Raw genomic sequence first — 14,078 nt, 5'->3', positions numbered from 1 at the left:
TTGAGGATATTAACACATTTTGTGAATGAAACACTCACATTCATATAAGACTTTTCAGGGTGTCCCAAAATGCTTTACAGCCAATTCATAGAATAAAATCCCTACAGTGTGGAAACAGGCCCTTCGGCCCAACAAGTCCACACCGACATTCAGAGCATCCCACCCAGACCCATCCCCCTAATCTACACATCCCTGAACACTATGGGCAATTTAGCATGGCCAATCCACCTAACCTGCACATTTTTGGATTGTGGAAGGAAACCAGAGCACCTGGAGGAAACCCACGCAGACACAGGGAGAATGTGCAAACTCCACACAAACAGTCGCCTGAGGGTGAAATTGAACCCAGGTCCCTAGTACTGTCAGGCAGCAATGCTAACCACTGAGCCACCATGCTACCCAGATCTTTTAAAGAATAGCTATTTTCATTGCTTACGAAACATAGCAGCTAATTTGCTCTCAGCAAGTTGGCAAAGGCAGCAAAATAATTGACCAGGCTAATTGTTTAAGTGATTTTAAATGACTGGTAAATATTGCCATGGCACTGCAGAGAATGCTTTCCTATTCTTTTTCAAAACAGTAAGAAGGGATTTTTTTATATCTACCTGGGAAAGAACAAGTCTTGGATTAATGTCACATCAGAAAGAAGGCACCAGTTACTCTGCTAAATAAATGGCAGTACATTTACAACTTCAGCATAGAGTCTGAACTCAGGCATCTGGATCTACAACCTTTTGGTGCAGCGGCAAGCCTGGTGCTTAAATAGTCATATTGGTACTTTCTAACACTAAACAAAACTTCATTTTCTAAACGTGATTTTGTTTAAACTCATGTTAAAACTTAATAGGGTTTTAAAAAGATAATTTCTGAGATAAATGGCATTATAGTTAGTTGAAGAAATATAATCATAACTGTCCAGGAATCTAAAAATGTGGAAATGACAAAATCTAAGCAGTACAAAACATTTCTGAAAAGTGTAAACTGCAGTTAAATAAGAGGCAGTGTTAACAGTTGATGTTTCAATGTTGAAAATTTGAAGCAGATTATAAAATCAGTTCACACCTTGCTTGTCCTCTCATTAGTCCACTTTTCCCAGAAGGGTCTATAGCGCAAGTTCTTGGGATCCACATACACCATCCCACAGCGAGAGACCGTGGCTGGAGACGCATACTGTAAATCTCCAACCTTTACCACCCAAAGAGAATAAAGGACAGGCTCAACATGCACGTATCAAGAAGAGGCCAACAGAGTTTCATACACAATAAATCTTCATCGGTTCACTTTTACGTTCCCACTTTGATCCATACTTTAATTCCAAAACTGATCCTGCATCACACATACGCCCTCATCATCCCAAACTATTGACGGCATTTCCATAAAAGAGGTCTTCACAATCTGCATGGTGTAGCTACAAGTCTCATCACACTAGTGAACCCTGTAATCTTTTAAGCATATCTTTAGTGTGTACTTAGTACGTATGTTTTGATGGCAGTGATTTTGACAGGCTTAACGCTAAATCCAGCTGATGTCATGGAGGTGAAGCTACAATTCCATGGTTATGTTTACTCATACAAACTTACCAATCTTACGCCAGAAATGGTATTTTGAAGTTCTGTCGTATAATTGCTCAGCATATGTAGTTGTTATGGAAAGTCAGCAACTGTTGTCAGAGAAAAGCACAGTTGGTGTCCTTAACATTATCTGCTGTAGGTTGGACAGAATGCCTGATAGTGACATGTTCCACATCCTAGTGACTTGCCCGTTAGCATGTTCCCTTTTAAAGTGACATCACAACAACCATAATCTAGCTTTCAGACGTATGGTCATAATTAGTAAGACTCTTCAATTTGAAAATGTGAAACTTTAGTTTAGTTCACAGTGCATATTATGCAAGAATCAGCTGTTAGAACAATTTTTCCCAACAAATAATTAATTATTTTGTTCCCAAACAACCTTTAAGTTTTCTTTTATTCATTCACGGGATGAGGTGATGCTGGCTGGCTAGCGTTTATTGTCTGTCCCTAGTTGCCCTTGAGGTGATGGTGAGCTGCCTTCTTGAACCGCTGCAGCCCATGTGCTGTAGGTAGACCCATAATGTCCTTAGGGAGGAAATTCCAGGATTTAGACCCAGTGACGGTGAATGAGCAGCGATATTATTTCCAAGTCAGGACGGTGAGTGCCTTGGAGAGGAACTTGCAAGGGGTGGTTTTCCTATATATCCGCTGCCCTTGTCCTTCTAGACTATCATGGTTGTGTGTTTGGAAGATGCTGTCTAAGGATTGAGTGTGACAGCCTCTTATAGAGAGAGACTAGTAATAAGTAAAAACCAAAAGAACCGTGGATGCTGGAAATCAGAAACAACGATCCACTCCTTTGTCTGTCCAACTGTTCTTCTGTCTCTTCAGGCTCTATCTCCATCGATCATTTACTCCTTACTCCTTACCCCTCCCACCACCCTATCATCTGCATAAAAAACAACTTTTTCTTAGCTACCATCAGTCTTGAAGAAGGGTGTCTTGACCCGAAAGGTTAACTCCAATTTCTCTCCACAGTTGCTGCCAGACCTGCTGAGCTTTTCTAGCAATTTCTGTTTTTGTTTCTAATAATAAGTACTTTTTAAAAAATTCATTCACAGGATATGGGTGTCACTAGCTGGGCCAGCATTTATTGCCCAGAGGGCAGTTAAGAGTCAATTACATTGCTGTCACATGTAGGCCAGATGAGGTAAGGACAGCAGTTTCCAACCTTAAAGTACATTAGTGAACCAGATGGGTTTTCCCCCAAGAATCATCAACAATTTTAGGGGTCATCATCAGATCCTTAATTTCAGAATTTTGTTTTTATTGAATTCAAATTCCATCAGGATTTGAACCCAGGACCCCAGAACATTACCTGACTCATTGGATTAATAGTCTAATAACAATGATACTTGGCCATCTCCATGTCAAATAAGAGGAAAAGGAAGCTGGAGCAACCATTTCAAAATTGCTGCATTTGTGGCATAACACAGGCTGAGATCTTGAAACTGTAAAGATTTCATAGTCCTGATTGTCCCACTTCACTCTCTCAGCAAGTATGGCAGCAGAATCGTACTGTGATTTGAAACAACATTAAAACTAGCAATTAAGCACATTTCACAGCAATGAAACTCACTATTTATAGACACTCTTCATATGGAGCCTGAATTTTTTTCCAAAGGGACTATAAGCATGATATATATTATTTATATAATTCTGATCAGGTAAAGAATGTGAAGAATGTTATTATCTTATAGGAATAAAGAAGCTGACTGATGTATTTAGTAAAATTATGTTGTGTCACACCTAATCAGAAAAGAGTATTCTCAGGGAATTGATTAGCAGAGTTAATAGTTCTTTCATACTGGGAACTTAGCTCATATCCAGTCTGGGATGTGAAGTGCCTCCTTTCTCTAACAATTACAAGCATATCTTGGTTGGACTCAATTTAGTTCCTAAACAAGAAAGTCATATTATGGATGGAATCTTCCAGTCATGGAGCTGGTGGGCCCAGAGGGACAAGTCAACTTATTTAGGCAGGGTAGGGCAGAACCCCACCACTTTCCCATCTTCACCGAAATTTGGGACTGGGCAGGGAAGGCACCTGCTCAACCTTTCTGGCCCATTGCCAGTCAAGATCCTTAAGTGTTCGATTATGGCTCATTTAAGGACTACTTAAGGGCGGATTCTTGCCAGTGCAGACTGCCTGTCAATTGGGCATTTGGGTTTTAGAACCTCCATCGTATCCTTCCCGTTTCTTGGAATTGAGCAGGATACTCAGGGTATTGAATTAATGCAGTGGATGAAGGTTGACTACATCATAAATATAAATACCCACCTACCTCTTTATCATTACAAGAACGGTATCTTCTGTTACAAATAACTACCTGCCACCAACAGCAACAAGCACAATCTCAGGCATTACTTTGAAGTGGCCTTTGAATTCTAAATCAAGTTATATAAAATCGAGGTCATGATCGTGAAGCAGCCTCGCCTCTAGCCCTACTACACCTCTCCCTCTGTAGCCCCCTCCAACCTCACAACCATGCCTAGCTCCACAACAATGCACTTACCTGACAGCTGGGTCCTTGTAATCCAGACCATCCTCTCAGCAGCAACACGAATCTCCTTCCTGGCACTGCTGAGTGTAAAAGCCACTGACCTGTGATTTGTTAGTAACTATCGTGAGGCAGGACAACTTTTCAGGGCTCGATTTCAGAGGGTGGCCCTCCTGGTCTTCTATAATCTGCCTAATTGGAGAGGATCCCTTGGACATTCTGTTGTGAATGTTCAGCGAGCAAGCATGACACCCAAGTAAAAAACATTCAGTTTAAGAAAATTCTGTCCTATAATGATATGAGTTGGCACTAAAATGGGCATCACTGGCTAGGCCAGGAGTTAAGAGTCCACCACAATGCTTTCGGTCTGGAGTCACTTGTAAGCCAGATGAGGTAATGATGGTAGATTTCCTTCCATGAAGGACATTAATGAATGATGGATTTTTATGACAATCAAAAGTAGTTACATAGTTGGCATTAGACCAGCTTATTATTTCTGTTTTTTTAAATATTGAGTTCAATTTTCATCATCTGCCACAACAGGATTCAAACCCATGTCTTCACAACATTAACCTGATCAGGAGGAACATAGAACATAGAACATAGAACATTACAGCACAGTACAGGCCCTTCGGCCCTCGATGTTGCGCCGACCTGTGAAACCAATCTGAAGCCCATCTAAGCTAAACTATTCCATTATCATCCATATGTTTATCCAATGACCACTTAAATGCCCTTAAAGTTGGCGAGTCTACTACTTTTGCAGGCAGGGCATTCCACGCTATTACTACTCTCTGAGTAAGCAAGTTTGATTAGCAAGTTTGCAGATGACACTAAGATTGGTGGAGTAGCAGATAGTGAAGGGGACTGTCAGAGAATGCAGCAGAATATAGATAAATTGGAGAGTTGGGCAGAGAAATGACAGATGGAGTTCAATCCAAGCAAATGCGAGGTGATGCATTTTGGAAGATCCAATTCAAGAGCGAACTATACGGTAAATGGAAAAGCCCTGGGGAAAATTGATACACAGCGAGATCTGGGTGTTCGGGTCCATTGTACCCTGAAGGTGGCAACGCAGGTCGATAGAGTGGTCAAGAAGGCATACAGCATGCTTTCATTCATCGGACGGGGTACTGAGTACAAGAGTCGGCAGGTCATGTTACAGTTGTATAGGACTCTGGTTCGACCACATTTGGAATACTGCGTACAGTTCTGGTCGCCACATTACCAGAAGGATGTGGATGCTTTGGAGAAGGTGCAGAGGAGGTTCACCAGGATGTTGCCTGGTATGGAGGGCGCTAGCTATGAAGAGAAGTTGAATAGATTAGGATTATTCACATTAGAAAGACGGAGGTTGAGGGGGGACCTGATTGAAGTCTACAAAATCATGAGAGGTATAAACAGGGTGGATAGCAAGAAGCTTTTTCCCAGAGTGGGGGACTCAATTACTAGGGGTCATGATATCAAAGTGAGAGGGGAAAAGTTTAAGGGAGGTATGCGTGGAAAGTTCTTTACATGGTGGGTGGCTGGAATGCGTTGCCAGTGGAGCTGGTAGAGGCAGGCATGATAGCGTCATTTAAGATGTATCTAGACAAATACATGAATTGGCAGGGAGCAGAGGGATACAGATCCTTGGAAAATAGGTGACAGGTTTAGATAGAGGATCTGGATCGGCGCAGACTTGGAGGGCCAAAGGGCCTGTTCCTGTGCTGTAATTTTCTTTGTTCTTTGTTCTTTGAGCCTCTGGGTTACTAGTCCTGCGACATTAGCACTGCACCACCTCCTCTTGCTGACAATCATCTGTTTGTAGTAAAAGCTCCACTTAATTTTCAAAGAAAAGAAGTTTTAGCATATATCTGCATTGTACCCTAACTTCTGATATTGTAGGGCAGTAAGTGAATCACTCTATTGTATTTCCCCCTGACTGAACATTCAGAATTAGCTATAACATGATGAATCAGATCTTGCGCAATTCCATTTCTATTTCTGCCTTTAGATAGATATAGGACAGATGTCAGAGGTAGGTTCTTTACTCAGAGAGTAATAAGGGCGTGGAATGCCCTGCCTGCAAAAGTAGTAGACTCACCAAATTTAAGGGCATTTAAATGGTCATTGAATAAATATATGGATGAAAATGGAATAGTTTAGGTTAGATGGGCTTCAGATTGGTTTCACAGGTTGGCGCAACATCGAGGGCCGAAGGGCCCGTACTGCGCTGTAAGGTTCTATGTTCTATGTTTAGGAGTCTGAAGGGACAGACATTCTCCTTCACAGCACTGATTTTCCAAAACACAGAAAAGTCTGGAAATAAAGATTGCCACAGCAGTACCTCAAACAGCAGTGCACAGTGTGCCTGTAGCCTGATACGTTCACCGTTAGCTAGTGTCAACAACTTGTTGTCATCCATTACAGAGTTCATGTTCTCTACCCAGAGTGCATCCACATCTCCATCAAATAAAATATACCTGCAAGATACATAAAAATAATTTTAAATGCCCACATTTTAAACTGCTATTCTTGTGCAGAAGTGAAATGGCAAAAAGTCTTTTGAGAGGAGCGCACTTTAAACAATTCATGACCAGAAAAGCAATGAAAGGAAATTTATCACTAATTTTCAAAAGGCAATTGGACAAATACTTTGGTTGGAAAGATTTGCAACGTTATAAGGAAAGAGGAGGGACAAAGGACTAATGTGGTAGCACTTTTAAAGAGCTAGCAAAGGCACCGTGGGCTGAATATTTGCCATCTCTTCTGTATGATTCTGTATGATTCTCTAATCATGATTTTAAAAATCACCTTTAACACAAAAATTGTCCCATAGAGAGGAAAAAAACACGGAAGAGGTGACTGAAAGCATAGCTGACAAAATTAATTTTGAGAGGATTCCTAAAGACACAGAGAATGTAATGGAGTAACATGGTTTAAAGGAGTTCAAGAAAGCAGAGTGAAGTAGCAATGATTAAAGGAGAAAGTGGCAGGATGATTCACAGCAGGTTGGAGTCAGAAGACCAAAGGGTCAAGGGCAGAATGCATCTGTGTCGGCTCTCAGTCTTCATGGTGGAAGAAATCAGTATTGTACTAAAACTTTAAGAAAATCACGGGGCAGAGGTGAGTGTAGCGGCCATCATTAAGGAGAAGGAGAAGGTCTGAAGGTGGATAAATCATCTGGATCATATGGATTACATCCTAGAGTTCTGAAGGAGATAGCTGAGGAGATTGTAGAGGAATTGGTGGTGATCTTATAGGAATTAGGGAGGGTCCCATAGCTCTGGAAAATGGCTAATGTAAAACCCCTGTTTAGGAAGGGAGGGGGGCAGAAGACAGGAAACTATAGGCCAGTTATACTGACCTCATTCATTGATAAGATTTTAGAGTCCATTATTAAGGGTGAGATTGCGGACTGCTTTGAAGTGCATGGTAAAATAGGGCTGAATCAGCACAGCTTCACAAAGGGGAAGTCATGCCTGGAAAATCCAATGTTCATTAATTTCAAGAGGGCTAGAAAACAAGAACAGAGATGTACACTGGGGCTACATAAGATTCTGGTCAGACAGCATTTGGAATATTGTGAGCAGTTCTGGGCCCCATATATAAGGAAAGATGTGCTGGCATTGGAAGAGTCCAGAGGAAGTTTACAAGAATGATCCTGGGGATACCTACTTCTGCTGAGGTCATAAGCAGATTCAAGGGCATGCTGGCAGTGGTCCACAAACCTAAAGTGGAGTTTCGAAAGTAGCATGAAGAAATATATTTTAAAAAATGAACACCTGGCTATCTGGAGTCAGGCTCTGCAGGTCCAATTAAGGACTGCATGTTGACAAGTGGATGACAGTGCTGCATGCATGGTGGATGCTGCAGCGTGTTGCTAAATTGCATCTGCAAAGAAAATTAGCACCTGTTTAAAGTGTGGGCCCTGATTGCCTATGCAGGACCCTTTACCAATATGGCGGGTGATGCATTCCTGCTCTTGATTGGTTGGGAGTGACTGGGATGAGAGGGTTGTCCTGTAATGAGTGACTGTGTAAATTCTGTGGTGTTTAAGAAAATGCGAAACATTCAAGAGTCTGAAGGTGTTTGACAGGGAAGACACAGGGAGGTTATTATCCTTGGCTGGGAAGTCTAGAACACAAGGTCACCATCTCAGGTTAAGCAGTCTATCGCTAAGGACAGGGGTGAGCAGAAATTTCTTCATAGGGCTGTGAATCATTGGGTTTGCTTTTTATTTGTTCATGGGATGTGTATGTCTCTGTCCAGGCCAGCATTTATTGTCCATTCCTAATTGCCTAACTGCCATGTAGGCCAGACCAAGTAAGGATGGGACCAGGTAAGCAAGGCAAAACAGTGGCTCTGTGAACCTTTAAACTCTGCCTGAGGGGGCAAATCACAAAAAGGCAAGGCAGAGGTTCTGTGAGCATCAAGGTAGGTGCAAAGTAAGGGAGCAGTAAGGAAGCAAGACAGCAGCCCTGAGAATCAGAGATAACAGGGTGTAGAGCTGGATGAACACAGCAGGCCAAGCAGCATCAGAGGAGCAGGAAGGCTGATGTTTTGGGCCTAGACCCTTCTTCAGAAATGGGGGAGGGGAAGGGGGTTCTGAAATAAGTAGAGAGAGAGGGGGAGGCGGATAGAAGATGGATAGAGGAGAAGATAGGTGGAGAGGAAACAGACAGGTCAAAGAGGCGGGGATGGAGCCAGTAAAGGTGAGTGTAGGTGGGGAGGTAGGGAGGAGATAGGTCAGTCCAGGGAGGACTGACAAGTCAAGGGGGCGGGATGAGGTTAGTAGGTAGGAGATGGGGGTGCGGCTTGAGGTGGGAGGAAGGGATAGGTGGGAGGAAGAGCAGGTTAGGGAGGCGGGGACGAGCTGGGCTGGTTTTGGGATGCGGTAGGGGGAGGGGAGATTTTGAAGCTTGTGAAATCCACATTGATACCATCGGGCTGCAGGGTTCCCAAGCGGAATATGAGTTGCTGTTCCTGCAACCTTCGGGTGGCATCGTTGTGGCACTGCAAGAGGCCCAGGATGGATATGTCGTCTGAGGAATGGGAGGGGGAGTTGAAATGGTTCGCGACTGGGAGGTGCAGTTGTTTATTGCAAACCGAGCATAGGTGTTCTGCAAAGCGGTCCCAAGCCTCCGCTTGGTTTCCCCGATGTAGAGGAGGCCACAACGGGTACAGCGGATGCAGTATACCACATTAGCAGATGTGCAGGTGAACATCTGCTTGATGTGGAAAGTCTTCTTGGGGCCTGGGATGGGGGTGAGGGAGGAGGTGTGGGGACAGGTGTAGCACTTCCTGCGGTTGCAGGGAAAAGTGCCAGGTGTGGTGGGGCTGGAGGGGAGCGTGGAGCGGACAAGGGAGTCACGGAGAGAGTGGTCCCTCCGGAAAGCAGGTAAGGGTGGGGAGGGAAAAATGTCTTTGGTGGTGGGGTCGGATTGCAGATGGCGGAAGTGTCGGAGGATGATGCGTTGGATCCGGAGGTTGGTGGGGTGGTACATGAGGACGAGGGGAATTCTTTTTTGGTTGTTATTGCGGGGATGGGGTGTGAGGGATGAGTTGTGGGAAATGCGGGAGACACGGTGGAGGGCGTTCTCGACCACTGAGGGGGGAAAGTTGCGGTCCTTGAAAAACGAGGACATCTGAGATGTACGGGAGTGGAATGCCTCATCCTAGGACCCAGCCCTGAGAATCACTCTGATTGAATCGATGAGTGCCTTATCCCGACACACAAAGTGTTCTAGGAGCAGCATTCCAATGGAAGGTGCCAGTGCTCTAATGCATAGCACTGAAGTACAGAAGTGTAAGAGGATTGGAGATGTGTCGTGAGGGTGCGAAGAGGCTGGTATGTGCTGCATACCAGCACATCACTGCCAACTGCTATCCAAGATGGAGGGCTAAAGTCAACAGGTTACTGGCTCTTGACTTTAGAGCCAGAAATGATTGCTATCCAGTTTCATTATTTGTTTGTTTATTTGTTTATTGTCATATGTATTTTGTTATAAGAGGTTAGTAAAAGAACAGAGAGAAATGAGAAAAGAGAAAACAAAAGAACGAAAAGAAAAGCAGGAGAAGTGTACATGCCCCAGGCTCAGAAGCCTTACTCTGCCACCATCTTACGAGATATCTGGTGGGCGGGAGAATGGGAAACTGCACAATGAGGCTACCTTAGGTAATAATCCCAGAATCATAGAATTTCTACACACAGGAGGCCAATCGGTCCATCGTGTCAGCATATTCTCTTCAAACAAGCATCATTATCTAGTTCCAATCTTCTGCTTATTCCTCACATCCAAGCACACAATTGCTATCCAAATAATCATCCAATGCTCTCTTGAATGTCCCAACTGAACCTGTCTCCACCACACCCCCAAGCAGCGCATTCCATACCCTAAGAAGTTGCTGAGTGAAAAAGACTTAATAACATGTTAATACATACAAATTGGTATAAATTGGCCTCTTGCCTTGTCATTCAACATGTGGTTGGAGAATCAGACTTTTTTCAATTAATGTTGAGAAACTCATTACTGTCGATCTCACCCTATTTTCAAAGCTTTCTCACCAATGTCCGTGTTGTTCACGCAAGAATCTTCATAGTATGATTGAATTTCTAACTCACTGTGTCCTGAGGTAACAGAAATGTGGTTTTGGTAGCTGTGTGGCTGAATCATGCATGTAGGTGGAGCTACGTGAGTCTTAGTTATAGCTCAGGAGTAGACAATGGCAGGACACCAGTCATGCTGAGTCAGAACTGAGAAAGGGTTATTGGACCCAAAACATTAACTCTGATTTCTCTCCACTAATGCTGCCAGACCCGCTGAGTTTTTCCATCAATTCCTGTCTTTGTTTCTGATTTACAGCATCTGCAGTTCTTTCGTTTTTTATTAAACAAGAATGCACGATTGAACCTGGCTCTTGGAAATGAGGTGGTACAAGTAGACCAGGTGTTAATCAGGAACATTTAGGAGATAATAATCATTGTATTATAAGGTTCAGGATGATGGTGGAGAATGACAGAAATAAATCCAGTGTAAGAAAAATCAATTGGCAATGAGTTGACTTCAATGGGACAAGAACAGAGCTGGGCAGGATACACCTGGTGGAGGGTAAGCTTATAAGTGAGCAGTGGGCTACCCTCAAAGAGGAGATGGTTCAGGTGCAGTCATGGTATATTCCTTCAAAAGGGAAAGGAAGGATAAACAAATCCAGAGCTCTCTGAAAACCAACAAGATAGAAATTAAGATAAAGAAGAAAAAGTGTGATTATGACAGATATCAGGAAGAAAATATGATTGGTAATCAAGAGAAATACAGAAGATTCAGAGGGGCAATGAAAAAGTAAATAAGAAAATTAAGAAAATTTAAGAAAAGACTGGCAGTCAACATCAAATAGCATCCCAAAGTCTTCTATAGGTACAGACATAGTAAAAGAGCGGTAAAAGTAGGAGTAGGGTCAATAGCAGACCAAAGAAGGGAGTGGATGTGGCTGAAGTGTTAAATTAATGCTTTGCATCTGTCTTTACCAAGACATGTGCTGCCCAGTCATGATGACACAGGAGGAAACTCTGTCACTAGAGAGGTTCCAAATTGATAAGGAAGAAGTGTTGGGCAGATTGTTGGTACTAAAATTTGACAAGACAACGGGATCGGATGAGATGCATCTGAACAGTTCGAAGGAAGCGACAGTGGAGATTGTAGGGACACTAATCACAATCTTTCAGTCTTCCCTGGACTCAGGGGAGGTGCTAGAGGACTGGAGAATTGCAAATTTTAAGGTCCTATTCATGAAAGATTGAAAAAGAAAAGCCCAGCAATTACAGACCAATCAGTTTAACGTCAGAGGTAGGGAAGCTTCTAGAAACAATTATTTGGATAGAATGAGTAGTCACACAGGATAAAGTGGGTTGATCTGAAAGAGTCAGCATGGATTTCTAAAATGAAATTGTGTTTAACTAACTTGCTGATGCGAAATTGAAGACAGGGAGTAATGGTCAATGGAGGAAGTTTTGTTGTGGAGAGTCTCAGGGATCAGTATTGGCACCCTTGCGTTTCCTGATATATATTAATGATCTGGATCTTGGCAGGCAGGGAACAATTCCAAATCATCATTACAGATGACACGTAACTTGGAAGACTTGTAAATTGTGAGGAGGACTGTGTGGGACTCCAAAAGAATATTGACAAGTTGGTGGAGTAGGCAGAAAGGTATCAGATGGGGTTCAATGCAGAGAAACATGAGGTGATGTACTTAGAATCTACAGTGCAGAAAGAGGCCATTCAGCCCATTGATTCTTGCTGATACTCCGAGGAGAATTCCACCCAGACCCACCCTATCCACACATTTCATATGGCTAACCCACCTAACCTGCATATCCCTGGACAATTTAGGGGCTACTTAGCACAACTAATCCACCTAACATGCACACTTTTGGACTGTGGGAGGGAACCAGAGCACCCAGCAGAAACCCACGCAGACACATGGAGAAAATGCAAACTCCACACAGTCACCCACGGCTGGAAACAAACCCAGGTCCCTGGTGCTGTGAGGCAGCAGTGCTAACCACTGTGCCGCCCCTACTTGGTAGGAAGTACATTGAAGGTCAATATAAAGTGGAGGTCACAGTTCCAAAGTGGATGCAGGAGCACAGGGAGCTGGGTGTACATCCACACACATTACAGAAGGTGGCAGGACAGTTTGAGAGAGCAATTAATAATGTACAGTTTTCTCAACTTTATTCATTTGGGGCACAGACTACACAAGCAAGGAGATGCTGTTGAACATGTACAAGACGTTTGTTAGACATCAGCTGAAGTATTATGTACAGTTCTAGGCACCACATTTTAGGAAAGACGTAAAGAATTGGAGAGAATGCAGAAGGGATTTACAAGAATGGTTTCGGGGTGAAAAATTTCAGTGATGAAGATGGATTGAAGAAGTTGGAACTGTTCTCCTGGAAAGAAGAAGGCTGAAAGGAGATCTGAAAGAGGTTTTCAAAATCATGAGCTGGCAGGATAGAATGGATAGGGAGAATCTGTTCCCTCTTATAAAAGGAACAAGAGTGAGAGGACACAGATTTATGTGATTTGCGAAAAAAGCAAATGTGATGTGAGAAAAATGTTTTCACACAGCAAGTAGTTAGATTAGAGTGCACTGCCTGGAAATGATGTGGAGGAAGGTTCAATTGAGGTATTCTCGAGGGTATTGGTTAATTATTTGGATATAAGCAATGTGTAAAGGTATGGGGAAAAAACAGGAGATTGGTAGTATTTGAAGAGCAGATGCAAACATGATGAGCTGAATGGCCTCATTCTATACTGTAACACTTCTGTGATTCTGGGATATAATTTTAATTCTGGATCATAGCTTAGGTATTAATCAGTGTTTGCCCCATACTTTAAGAACAAAATAAACTACTAAACCAATAATTTAACTGATAATAATAAACTGCCTAATAAACTGGTTATTTTGAGTTTCATTAAAGAAACTGGTGAATATTTATTTAAGTCTGGATAGTATGACAAAAGAAAAGCAAGTGATCATTTTGGAAATGAATCAACACATTCATATTAATGGTATAACTGGGGGAGAAGTGGGGTTTGATTATCAGTACGCTCCTCTCAATACTATTGTAACATCAACATAAAGGCCTGGTAAACATATTATTCTTTCAAATAATTTCTGCAACTGAAATCTCTTCTTAATCCACACTACTAACTCTAGTTATTGGAAACCCTTTCCTGCACCATCAAATTAAAAAAAAGGGTAAAGTGGCTGCAATCTTAACAAGAAGCCACACTCAAAGGGGAATTTGACTGTACTTCATTACACCTTTAATGTTGTTAGAATAGTATTCTAGAATTCTCTACAAAACAGTCTTACTGTTGCCCATGAAATTTCAACACTTCCTCAGTGCCAACCACCAACTTGCAAGGCAACTAAAGATTGGATATGAATGTGGGCTTGACAGTGTCTGTGCTCATATAAACTGAGAAAGAAGGGTGTGGGTCCATGACTT

General features: G+C 42.6%; 1 protein-coding gene across 1 annotated transcript in view; it reads right to left on the bottom strand.

Annotated features, from left to right (window-relative positions):
* The window catches only part of dnah10 (dynein axonemal heavy chain 10), a 218,269-nt gene that overhangs the window by 81,038 nt on the left and 123,153 nt on the right, over positions 1–14,078 (bottom strand). The window contains exons 40-41 of the mRNA XM_048611770.1: positions 6,405–6,540; positions 1,063–1,185 (exon numbers count right to left, since the gene is read on the bottom strand). Coding sequence (XP_048467727.1) covers positions 1,063–1,185; positions 6,405–6,540 — 259 coding nt within the window. The remainder of the gene's footprint in view (positions 1–1,062; positions 1,186–6,404; positions 6,541–14,078) is intronic.

Source organism: Rhincodon typus, chromosome 24 (genome assembly GCF_021869965.1).
Source record: "Rhincodon typus isolate 14 chromosome 24, sRhiTyp1.1, whole genome shotgun sequence".
NCBI lineage: Eukaryota > Metazoa > Chordata > Chondrichthyes > Orectolobiformes > Rhincodontidae > Rhincodon > Rhincodon typus.
The sequence above is the reverse complement of the archived record's forward strand: the minus strand, read 5'-3'. Positions and strand labels throughout refer to the sequence as shown.